An 11,829-nucleotide genomic window follows, 5' to 3' on the forward strand; every position below is an offset into this window, starting at 1 on the left:
GAGACATCTACATGGATGACCTTGACTGCTCTGGGACCGAGAGTAGTTTATTCGACTGCTCGTACCGAGGATGGGGTGTGCATGACTGTAGTCATAGTGAAGACGTCGGTGTCGTCTGCGCCACATCAGGTTAGTAATGGTAATATATATTGCTGTGTGTGGGTATGTAATACATATGGAGTTTTACCGGTCACTTCACCTCCCTGCGACGCCCCATTGTGTTAGAAGTAAAGTCAACCCAAGTACGTAGATCTAAGTGCATAGACAATTCTGAAATTTTCTATGGGGATATGGGACGCCATATCATTTTACAGATCTCGTGTAGTTTAAAACAGTACATTAGGTGCAATGTGGACTTAAACGTATCAAACCCTTCACTAATTTTTATTTGACAAAAGAGCTGTCACAGACCTCTTTTTGTGATGAAGTAGTCATCTAAAGATGACATGTACGTGTGACGAACTGACGTCTATTCATTATCTCAGGCAATAGTATACGCTTAGCTTTGACAAACTAGTCATCAGAAGTTGACATGTTCGTGAGACGAACTGACGTCCATTCATTATAAGACAATATGGACTTAGCTTTGGCAAGTTTTGAATTATTGAAAATGTATTGGCTGTGAGTCCAGCTGCAATCGAACATTTCACAATCAGAGCTGGTATAAATCAGCATTTTACACGGTGTGGGAGTGACGTATATATACTTAGTCATCGTGTTTGATAAATGTCTCAGAAATCCCAAATCGATTATTACTTTAATTTGTAGACTAATAGAACCTACATTTTACCACTTCATACACATGAGAAATACAAATTCATATCCCTTATGAATTTAGACAATCCCTTGATTGTAAAGCATTCTGTTCCTACATTCTTCAGTATCACAATGGAGCGAGAAGAAGTCGAACTCACTTAGCAGAAAATGGTCCTTGTCTTGGTTGACATTGCAAATATTCCATGCATTTGTCAACTATCATATTGTTGTGACCTGAACTTAACCCAGTGGGTATATATGTGCAATAAATTCATTCATTATCATGTCACTTCTTGCAGCGGATACCAGCTCTCGCATCCGGCTTGTTGGCGGCTCCACCTCGTATGAAGGCCGTGTGGAGGTTCGACCAGTGGACAGTTACGTCTGGGGCACGGTGTGTGACGACAGTTTTGACATGTTAGACGCCGCTGTCGTCTGTAGGTCACTGGGGTATACTGGGGCACAGGAATACCGAGGCTCTGCTAGTTTCGGACGAGGTGAAATAAGTGTTACCTTTGTGTCTTTTCAAACCGCTTTCAGGTGTTAATATACATTGATGGAATTCTGTAGTAGTCGTTTTCAATGCACACTATCGCTACTTAGCCTACTGCTGTAGATGCCAAGCGTTTATTTCATTGGATATTTTGAATACGTCACGAATGTAATGATTGTCACAGATGCTACATTGTCTAACAATATCATATTGTCTATATAATCTGTCACGTCTGTGAACTGATAATATGATATTTGTCACATTGCTTACTATTCAGGCTCCGGTCCAATCTACATGGATGACCTAGCGTGCACTGGGAGCGAGATCAGTTTGTTCTCCTGCTCGTACCGAGGGTGGGGAGTTGAGAACTGTGGCCATAGTGAGGACGTCGGTGTCGTGTGCACAAGTTCAGGTACTTAGACTTAAAAAGTAAAATACATGTGATTGATGTGTCATGCAATATAAATTTCTGCTTAAATTCTGTATGTTGATAACGTTGACAATTATTCAGCATATATAGTCAAACCTTTCGTACAAATGACCACCTCTACCAAGGAACAATCTGGTCAATGCCAACAATTTTAGATAGCCTAATAGTATAGAGAGCGTGTTAGGAATTGTTCCCCAGGTATCTGTAGTTGCATCATCCCTTTAGAGGGGAATAACTCGGGAATGAGTTGACGGATCTTCGTCATATTTGGAATGTAGATAGCTTCAGAGTTGCCTTACATAATCAAATGCTAATCATGCAAATCAGTGGCTAATATGCATAATTAATTATGACAGTTCATAAATACACCCCATTTCATGTTAGAATGCTCAAAAATATACCATATGCAACTCAAAAAGAAGAAGAGTGTTTTGTTAATAAGGAAAGAGACTGATGAAAGATGTAAACCCATTTCCCGAGTAATAAAAAATTGACTGAAATGAATTCCGTTGATTAACAGGTCAAGGTGGAACAACAAACCCAGACTCGGACAGGGTCCGACTGGTGGGCGGGTCAGCTGCGAGTGAGGGCCGCCTGGAGGTCCGGCCGGAGAACAGTTACGAGTGGGGGACCGTTTGTGACGACGACTTCGGCACGGCGGACGCAAACGTCGTCTGCAAGATGCTGGGATACTACGGAGCCTACCGAGTGCGTGGCAGTGCCTACTATGGACAAGGTATGGTGGTGTTTTCTTATTTGCTGCCCTGACAGAGAAAGAAACTTTTTCGTTAGAAAATGTTTTTCTATTAGCCAAACATGCACTTGTAAAATGCCGCAGAATTGCCCCTGTCACATAACGATGATACTAGTAAGCATCATATTTTTTTTATGATCATTGTAAAATTTCCAAACTATTCAGACTACCACGTATTGATATGTGTTTTAACTCTAGATTCAATTTTGTACAAATAAAATCAATTCTGAAAAGAGAAAACTACATAGTGTTCTGCCTTTCAATTACTAATCAATTAGCTCATCAGTAGAGACTCGTTCTGACCAAAACATAATTTCTTCCTATACAGGAACTGGCGACATATACATGGACGACGTTGAGTGCTCTGGGAGCGAGATCAGCCTGTTCCACTGCTCGTACCCAGGGTGGGGGGTTGAGAACTGTGGCCACAGCGAAGACGTAGGGATTGAGTGTAACACGTCAGGTAACAGACACATTTGTGTTGCATAGATTGCATTGCAAGTTTGGTTCAACAATATATATAATATTTCACGCAAGTATTAGACCTTCAGTTGCAAATGTCGGTTTTCACGAGTGATGGTAGATGTGCACGTGTTTGAACTGGCGTATATAATGCGGTTTTTCCTTACAGGTACATCGCTGAGTGGTGGCGCCATCGCTGGTATAGTCATTGGCGTACTCGTGAGCATCTGTCTGCTGGCAACTTTAATCGCCTGTGCGTGCAAGAGCAGTTCTACTTCTAGCGGCAGCGCCGCCAATCGGGTCATACCTGCAACGCATGGTCATCAGAACTTCAGCATGACAGCCAACACCATCGTGCACCAACCCACTGTGGTGACCCAACAAGCTGCTTATAACCCTCACTACAACCCTCATCAAATCCCCACCGTGTACCAACCTTACGCCCAACCTCCTCAGTACCCCCCTCCCCCAGCTTACACGGATGCTTTGACTATGCCAACACAGCCACCAGGCGGAAACGGGCCACAGTTACAGCCGCTTTCTGCACAGCTCTACCCGCCCAGTGACCCTGCCTATCCCCCTACATACATACCACCACAACAGTCTATGCTTCACACTGGTGTTCTGCCTCCGGTACAACAACCAGGGCTCTAATCTTAAACCAACTTTTTTTTCTTTCAAAATTTCCTCCTCTTACTGTGGATACTTCGACAAATTTTAACCGTCCTCGTTTTTTGTGAAGCCTACTAGTATTTTTCTCAAACTTTTGTATGCAGAACTATATAAACAGACCATTGTAAATGACTTCCTTTAAAATCCTTTCCAATAATTTCGAGCTACGCCCGAGACCAGTGAAACTAGTAAGCTATAGGTCTCTGTCAGGAGTAGAAGATTATCGTACTTTCAAGATGTGTCAAAGAACTGTTGTGTGCATTAAATGTACATCACCTGCGTGTAACGGACACATGTATGCAGATGGTTTTTAGTCACAAGTTTTATTGGAATTTCTTAAGTGTTCCTTGCCTGACGCTATGATTATGAGTAACATTGAGTGTGTGTATACAACAATGTGATTTGAAGTTACTCTGCTTCACTGAAATGATTTATTTGTATCTACGAAAAGTCGAAATGCTCCTCCAAAGGAGGTGTCCTAACATAAGCTGATTAATTTAGTAAAGAACTATGGCGTCCATGCTTACCCAATTGTAAAGGTGAGCTGTGAATTAAAAACTATAGTTTTGTACAGAAAACTAGATATGTTTATCTTTCTCTCTATATATATATTCGGTTTTGAGAGTTTGAAAAATCACTGGAATAAATAAAAAAAGTTTGAGAAATAGATTCTAGGTTATCTTTACTGAAATTTAAACAAGTTAACAAATGTTTTCATAGAAACAGTGCTTGTATCAACACGACAAATTTGTCGCACGTAATAAAGGTATATCACACATCTCCGATCAGGAAGGAAAGACGTCTTAAGTGACTGACCCATTTTACCGACGCGCAAACCGGGAAGGTTCCGTCAGAAAAAAAAAACTTGCAATCTTCTCTCCTAACGTCTGCTCGTAGATGAGCAAATCACGGCAAATACAAAAAAATGTACGTCTTCAGCTAGAACTAGAGTCACGAGTACGTGAGTGTGCATTTGAAGCTTTCCATGACGTTCAGTTCAGTTCATGACGTCACTTATGTAAATATATCTGTGTTTGCTTAATGGGGATAGTATAGCCAAGAATATCTGTTACCTCAACGAACGATCGATTACAACAATGCACAAAAGGTTTGAATAGTAAAGCATTCACCTTCTTGCTTGCTAAAATAGCTATGCAACACGTAAGCATATGTCATATTCTGGATGTCATGACTGTGTTTGCTATGGTATCTATCCGTCGTAAAGACTGTTGACACTGTAAATAAGATGACACACCCTAAAGCGCACGGGGCACAATCTGTCAACAGGTGCGTAGTGGTTCGGGTAGTGCGTCCTTACGGTTGGCATGGTGCTAGGGGGCAACCATTTTATCTAAGGGGTGTTTCGGAATTTCGAGTTAGATAAGTGCTGAAAACCTTCTACAACATAAGAGCCCATTAAGAGATTGATGTCAATTATTTTTCTCTGCATTGTAGAAAAATTACACCAACAAACAAACTCGATGTAAATTTATTTAGGTTCACCGTGCCCCTAACCCCACCCCACCCCACCCCCACCCCTTATATAGGAATGTCCCTACTACCTACTATCTATATCACTGACCCGTTACCTACCCGATGGTCGTATTAAAAAAGTAAGGTCTGGTTGGTTTTTGTCGCCTACAACTCCCATGATGTGAAAGCCAGTAGTGTTTGATGCACCTTTGACGATATGTGGGCCCCACTGCTGTTGCTGTTAGTCCTGTGTGGGACAGGTGTGGTCGGCCAAAACTATCAGACATGTAAGTTGCCGCCATCTTTGTTGCCTACACGCTCTATGTAATGATTACACCTTTACGCGATTTTCAACATATTGTGTAGATCAAAACGGTCAATACTTAACTGACAGGAACGTATATTGTTGTAGCGTGTAATAAAGGGTACGTTTCTCTATAGGTCTGCAGTTGAGTCAATTATGAGTAATAATCTGTTTTCTATTATAAACGTTAGAAAAAGCAGCACTCAATAGTTAAGAACGTTAGAAACAATAAATCGTAGAGACAACTTTAAAACTTTTCGTTTTCCCATTATCGTTGTCAATGGATTTCTCCTTAGTTAACACTGTAGATTGGCTAGTATATGAGGAGGGCACCGAAAGCACACGTCTTAGACTTAGAGGATCGTTTTTTAGAATGGCTGTTTCCAGTTATACATGACTCATCAATTTTTATTTTTCAATACTCCATGCATGTCATTTTGGTTTACAGTTTATATGTCAGGCAGCTGCGGGTTGTCCTTCTCCCTATATGACTCTGGCTACATCTCATGGAGCCCTGACTGGGATTATGGCAACAACGAAGACTGCTCGGTGGTCTTCTACGCCGCCGACCCCGATGCCGTTATCTCTCTACAGGTAATGTCATTGTATGCAGCACAGTACTTTGCAGGTATTAAATAGATTCATTTTGCACGTGGTTGGCAAAGTAAACTGCAAAGGTAAAAGTTACTGTATAACTTTGGAGGATGGCACCCAGGCTACTACTTGAGAGGAGGGGAAGGGGGTTCAAAGCGGTGTAACTGCGTCCTTAATTGGATTTGCGTAAACCTTGACTTCATAATTGAAATATCATGTAAAATGTCAAAGTATGACAACAAAGACCAACAAAACGCACAGAGCGTAAAAGATATTCATTTCTAACGAAAATCGATCGTTGAGCGACCTTTGTGCGGCAACGAGGGCGCCGTCTTAGTGGAATGGGAGTGTTAATGAAGACATGTTGGTGTGAAACACTTAGATATGCTCGTGTGTGTTTCGTTTTCTTTAATCTTACAACGCAGTTTCCACAAGTCAACATACAGGCTTGTGTTGATCACCTGTACATCTACAACGGAGCGTCCTACAACTTCAGCGGAGTGTACTACAACACCCCCTCAGTTACTGCAAGTGAAGACGTCTGCAACCACAACATTCCCGCTGAGTTTGTCTCCACCGGTAACTTCATAACATTACGACTGACATCTGATGGGTCTATTGGTGGGACATTCACGCTGTTGTACACGCTGTACTGGGGATCCGGACATTCGACAGGTAAATTTGCGCTCTCAAATAGTTTCAATTACTTGCCCTTTTTATTTAACCGTTTGTGATTAGTTACCTTGGCCAAGAAAGTTATAAATCTATGTGATTGTCACTAGCCTGGTATCCACCGATATTATAGCAGTGTTTGCGGCGAGGACAGAAGAGACTAGGGAGCCCTAATACGACCTGTGGACAGCAGAGGTCGATAAACTGTAGATGGATCCTAATGATCAACGTAATGCCAGGGTCAGAATAAAGGCATCTATCACCGGCCGAGTAAACGTCATATACCAATTAAACATTTCTGTAAAGTTTTCACTCAATGTTTTTGTGGTATGTAGTATTCTTGCACTCACGACAATAGAAAGAGAACGAAAATCCTTTCCTTCTTGTCCAGGTGCAGGTGACTCCATCAGAATCCGACTCGTAGGTGGTACAAGTTTTAACGAAGGTCGTGTGGAGGTCAGGCAGACTTCGGCTAGCGCCTGGGGCACAGTCTGTGACGACGGTTTTGACATGACCGACGCAGACGTGGTCTGTAGGTCACTTGGCTACTCCGGAGCGTCGTTCGTTCGTTCTGAAGCGTATTTACGTCAAGGTATAGCTGTCTTTCTGGTGTCCACTCTATTATCGATTCTATGTAAGCAATTTACGATTTTATGATAGGTATTTGTGGTTGATGAATGGTTGGGTGAAACACCATGGCACAAGTTGGCCAAGGCTGGCAATACAGAGAAAATAATGGTCAAATGAGGGATTCCTCCTCAGGAGAGATCACACCCTGGCACGATTATGGTAATGATGGGTGAAATGGGGATTGAAGTGATTCTAGATCTGGACAACACCTTCAACCTTATGGGAGAAGAAGCAACGGTCTTCAGACCTGTGTTTGACAGGAAATACTTGCTATCCATACAGTATTTTGATGAAAAAGATGTTAAGTCATAAACTGTTTTTCTTTCCCTCGATGCAGAATTGATTGTATACATTTGTAGTATAAATAACATAAATTGTTACAAACATATTTTTTTCTGTTTTTACAGGTTCAGGCAGTATCTACATGGACGATGTTGCATGCACAGGGACTGAGACCAGTTTGATCGACTGCCCGTCCGCAGGGTGGGGGGTTCACAACTGTGGCCACAGTGAGGACGTCGGTGTCGTTTGTTCCACCTCAGGTAAGATTCAACTTCTTACTCATATTCTTTGTTTTGTTTTACTTCAAAAATAAAACTTCCCTTTAGTGATACCTTTCAGTTATGTCTGCATACTTAGGTAAATTCGAGTGGCAACAAGTACTATCTGTTGATTATAATGTGACAAAACAGCCAAAAGACAAAAGCAGTTGTTCTCAGACCGTACAATTTGCAGGGGTGAAGGAAGTCAAAACGATGAAAAAATAAGACACGGATGTCTGTAAGGAAGCTAGTTTTGGAGAATGCAGTTTCACTAACGAAAGTCTCTTGTACGTTTCACATGTTTAGCCACGCCAAGCTGCAGTGCGGATTATTTCCACTGCAGCAGCGGGTTCTGCATCTCCTCAGCACTGCAATGCGATGGAGCCACAAACTGCCGGGACGGAGAGGACGAAAACTGCGGTATGTAGTACTGTACTTCCCATAGAATAGATCTTGTGTGTGACCGTTACACACACAGATAACTTTAACTGGTCCGGGAAAAAGGGTCACCTCCTGATGGAGTATTTGTTGGGTCGGTTAGGGGTAGCTGCGTAATGAATGAATGAAGACCTTTATTGTACATACATACCCACTGGGTTCAGTACAGGTCACAATAACTGATACAACATGATATAATGATATAATGAATCTACACTACTCAAGAATCGTATTCTACTGCGTACATTCGGCTTCTTCTCGTTTCTTTGTGATATTGAAAATGTAAGAACAGATATGCTTTACAAGTAAAGGTTTGTCTAGATTCATAAGAAATATAAATTTGTCTATATTACTTATAGTTGTATGAAGTGGGGGAACATGCATATGGATTCTATTAGTCTGTAGAGTTCAGCTCTCTCTTTCTTGTACAAACTACATTCTACTTTAAAATGATGTTCGTCTTCTAACTTATCTAGATGGCAGTATCTACATATTCGTTGTTCTAGAGGAGTGCGGTTATGACTTCCGGTTTAGATGTGTAATTTGTGGCTACTGATTCGTAGTTTTGTGACGGCCGTCCTGTGCCGAATATTGTCAATATCCAGGTATTGTAATGATGCGCTTTGTTTTTCACCGTTGCGGTTTCTATGCGAGATGTAATATATCAGAAATCACCCCCTAAGTTTTCGTTGTTGTGGAACAGGTCGTGAGAATTAAGAATTTGCTTGTAGACTAGACTTGCTATATTTCTCTGTTCAATGAAATTAGCCGCAGGGCAAGAACTTGCTATAAGCGTATTTATATCTAAAATACAGCAGAGAGACTTCGTCTGGTTGGCGGTTCAGGCGCACACGAAGGCCGTCTGGAGGTTAGACCACAGGACAGTTACGTCTGGGGGACGGTTTGTGACGACCGGTTTGACATGGATGACGCCGATGTGGCCTGTAGGATGCTAGGATACTCGGAAGCAACCGAAGTCCATAGTTCCGCGTACTTTGGAGAAGGTACGACTGTTTTGACTTCCTCCTTCTGAACTTTTAGCATGAGTGTCATCCTCCAAAGGTACCGCTGGCTCAATCCTTTCTCTTGCTCAACACGAAGGTGAGCAATCGAAAAGATTGAGCCCGCACGCAATAACTAGAGGACGGTACCCAGGCTATCCAAGTATAGCTTATTACTTAAAAGATCGGAAAGCAACATAACAAACGATGCATTTTTCTAGGATAAGACCTGTCTATTACAACTTGTGTAATACAGAATATTGTGTGCATGATTCACAGGTACGGGACTAATCTACATGGACGATCTCCAGTGTACTGGGGACGAGAACAGCCTGTTTGACTGCCCGTACGCAGGTTGGGAAGTTCACAACTGTGGTCACAGCGAGGACGTCGGTATCGTCTGTAACAGCGGGGGTGAGATCATACTTCCATTAATGATTCCTGAAATTTTACAACTACTATCTCATCAACATTGATCATCATGAAATGTGACTTTGTCCTTTTCATCCTCACTGCGGCGGATAAGGCCAAATGCCAGCGTTTACTTACCAGACAGCAATATAACACGGTAGAAATATGAATTAGATATAACAGTTAGTGGCCTAAATGACAATGTAGTTCTTTTGAAATATCTTGTGTTGGAGGTCGTACTTTAGATATGTCGAAAAAGGCAGAATCTAATTCTAGAGCTCAAAAGAAAGTTCTAGATACCAAAAGAAAATGTTCAGATCAATGTAACAGTAGCTTCTACCTTCCAATGCCATAAGGTGCATTAAATTTCTACTATAGCCCAATAAAACATGTGTTACATGTACATGATAACATTAAACAGTACTGATGATGTTGTTATTAGGTCTCAGTGGCGGTGAAATTGCTGGAATCGTCGTGGGGGTGCTGGTAGGCATCGTCGTACTAACAGTCATCGTCCATCAGTGTTCCAAAAGCGGCTCCAACTCTTCTCCCGCCAACCGGGTCGATCCGAATAGGATGAACAACGGGGTGCACGGGCCTTCCACAGCGCCCCAACTCAACACAATGACTCAACAGCCAGTCGCGCCCATCACAATGTCGCAAACGCCCCTACCCCCGATACCAACATCTAACAAGACTTACCCGCCACCACAACAGTTCCCTCCCCCTCCTGCCTACAACGCTGCTCTGGCGATGCCTGCACCGCCTCTGGGCGGACCCATGCCTTACCCTACCCCCTACCCCAACCAAGACCCGGCATATGCCCCTCCACCCCAACCCCCTCCCTCCGACCTACTTCCACCCCCAGATCCATCCGTCCCCCCAGCACCAAGATACCTGCCCCCACTAACTACTACACCACAGCTGCCTCCCCCCTAAGTCCCTACGCATGTAGTAGGTGAACATATAAAGCGATAGAAGTATTTTGTTCTTATAGAAAATGTCAAATAATACACACTTTACCAATGCTCGCTTGATTGATGTTTATTTTCAATTGTGCCTTTTTGTGGTTCTAGATCTGAAATGGTATTTGATTTGAATATTGTAAATTGTTTGTATTGTAGACAACTATAAGCTTTGGACACGGTTGTTGATGTAACGTTATATGTATACATACTAAACAGTTGGTTAGTTTTGTTTCTTGGTCTTGCTCACAAATATGGAAGACACAGGGCAACATACTCGATGTATCAGAATTAATTGTGCATTTTTGAGATTGAATGTTGTTAAAGTCTGTCAATGTCTACAAATATATTTGCTGGAATTATGGAGTGTACATTAATGTTATATTGTACATATTTACTATGCCATTGATATATGATTGTATTCTTGTGAGAATGCCTTTTTAAAATTTCTAAAACCAGATTGATACAAAGAAGTGTAAATGATGTACAATGTGATCAAGCTGAAATAAACTGCTATTTTTTCACAGATATATGGTCATGGTTGGTCCTGAAAGTGTCACATCAATACAAGTATAAGTAATGTTCATACAAACGTTAAACTACGATTGCAGAAATACGCAACGGCTTCGGTAGCTCTCAGGATAGGGTCTAATTTTTCACACAAACTGCGTTTATCATGTACGTTACTTTGAGTTTTAAGTCTTATTTCTAGGTGAGCCCACCAACTCACTGATCACCCCTCGTATGTCTACCGTAGGTGTAAGGTTGTTCTTACTTTGCGACGTCCTTTCCTTTTTATCTTAATAGGGTATAGCATAGACTTGTATTAAAGCTTTAAATAACATGCTTTGGTATCGGAAAAGTACAGTACGATATTAGAAAATAAGTTACTATGAGAGTTACTCTGACAACTCTGTTCTCTACACTATTGCGATTGGCAAGAACACGACTTCGTCATTAATAAGTAAACAGTTCGGATGACAAGTCGTCAAAGGGTACGAAATGTGAGTCAGTGACCCATGTAGTTGGCATGGTGAAGTGTGACAAGGAGCAACCATTTCATCATGGGGGTGAAACATCGGGACATCGATACCCCAGCCCTTTTGTCATTACCCCGGTGTGGAGATAGCCTCTACCAGGCTTCGTGGTTTGGTGGTCTAATTGTAGAAATTGGTCAAATAGAGTAAATACAGTACGCTAGGGGAGTCAGCCGGCCGAGTAGGGACATTCTA

At 41.9% G+C, this 11,829-nt stretch overlaps 3 protein-coding genes across 3 annotated transcripts; all 3 read left to right on the forward strand.

Annotated features, from left to right (window-relative positions):
* The first annotated feature begins 6 nt into the window (after positions 1–6).
* Positions 7–4,236, forward strand: LOC118430348 (deleted in malignant brain tumors 1 protein-like). Its single transcript, XM_035841186.1, has 6 exons — positions 7–129; positions 1,056–1,253; positions 1,527–1,661; positions 2,200–2,415; positions 2,762–2,896; positions 3,065–4,236. Exons 1-6 carry the CDS (start codon positions 12–14, stop codon positions 3,547–3,549), a joined length of 1,287 nt encoding a protein of 428 aa, XP_035697079.1. The 5' UTR covers positions 7–11; the 3' UTR covers positions 3,550–4,236.
* Positions 4,237–5,276: 1,040 nt separating this feature from the next.
* On the forward strand, positions 5,277–7,385 carry LOC118430378 (deleted in malignant brain tumors 1 protein-like; the record flags this gene model as incomplete). Its single annotated transcript, XM_035841230.1, is given in 4 exon segments — positions 5,277–5,327; positions 5,793–5,938; positions 6,364–6,613; positions 7,002–7,385. Coding segments are annotated over 4 exon segments (713 nt in total), but the record flags the coding sequence as incomplete, so codon positions are not given.
* Positions 7,386–7,628: 243 nt separating this feature from the next.
* Positions 7,629–11,125, forward strand: LOC118430358 (deleted in malignant brain tumors 1 protein-like). Its single transcript, XM_035841201.1, has 5 exons — positions 7,629–7,782; positions 8,089–8,202; positions 9,036–9,224; positions 9,501–9,635; positions 10,075–11,125. Exons 1-5 carry the CDS (start codon positions 7,665–7,667, stop codon positions 10,569–10,571), a joined length of 1,053 nt encoding a protein of 350 aa, XP_035697094.1. The 5' UTR covers positions 7,629–7,664; the 3' UTR covers positions 10,572–11,125.
* The last annotated feature ends 704 nt before the right edge of the window (positions 11,126–11,829 follow it).

The sequence above is a fragment of the Branchiostoma floridae genome, chromosome 14 (genome assembly GCF_000003815.2).
Source record: "Branchiostoma floridae strain S238N-H82 chromosome 14, Bfl_VNyyK, whole genome shotgun sequence".
NCBI classification, from domain to species: Eukaryota; Metazoa; Chordata; class Leptocardii; order Amphioxiformes; family Branchiostomatidae; genus Branchiostoma; species Branchiostoma floridae.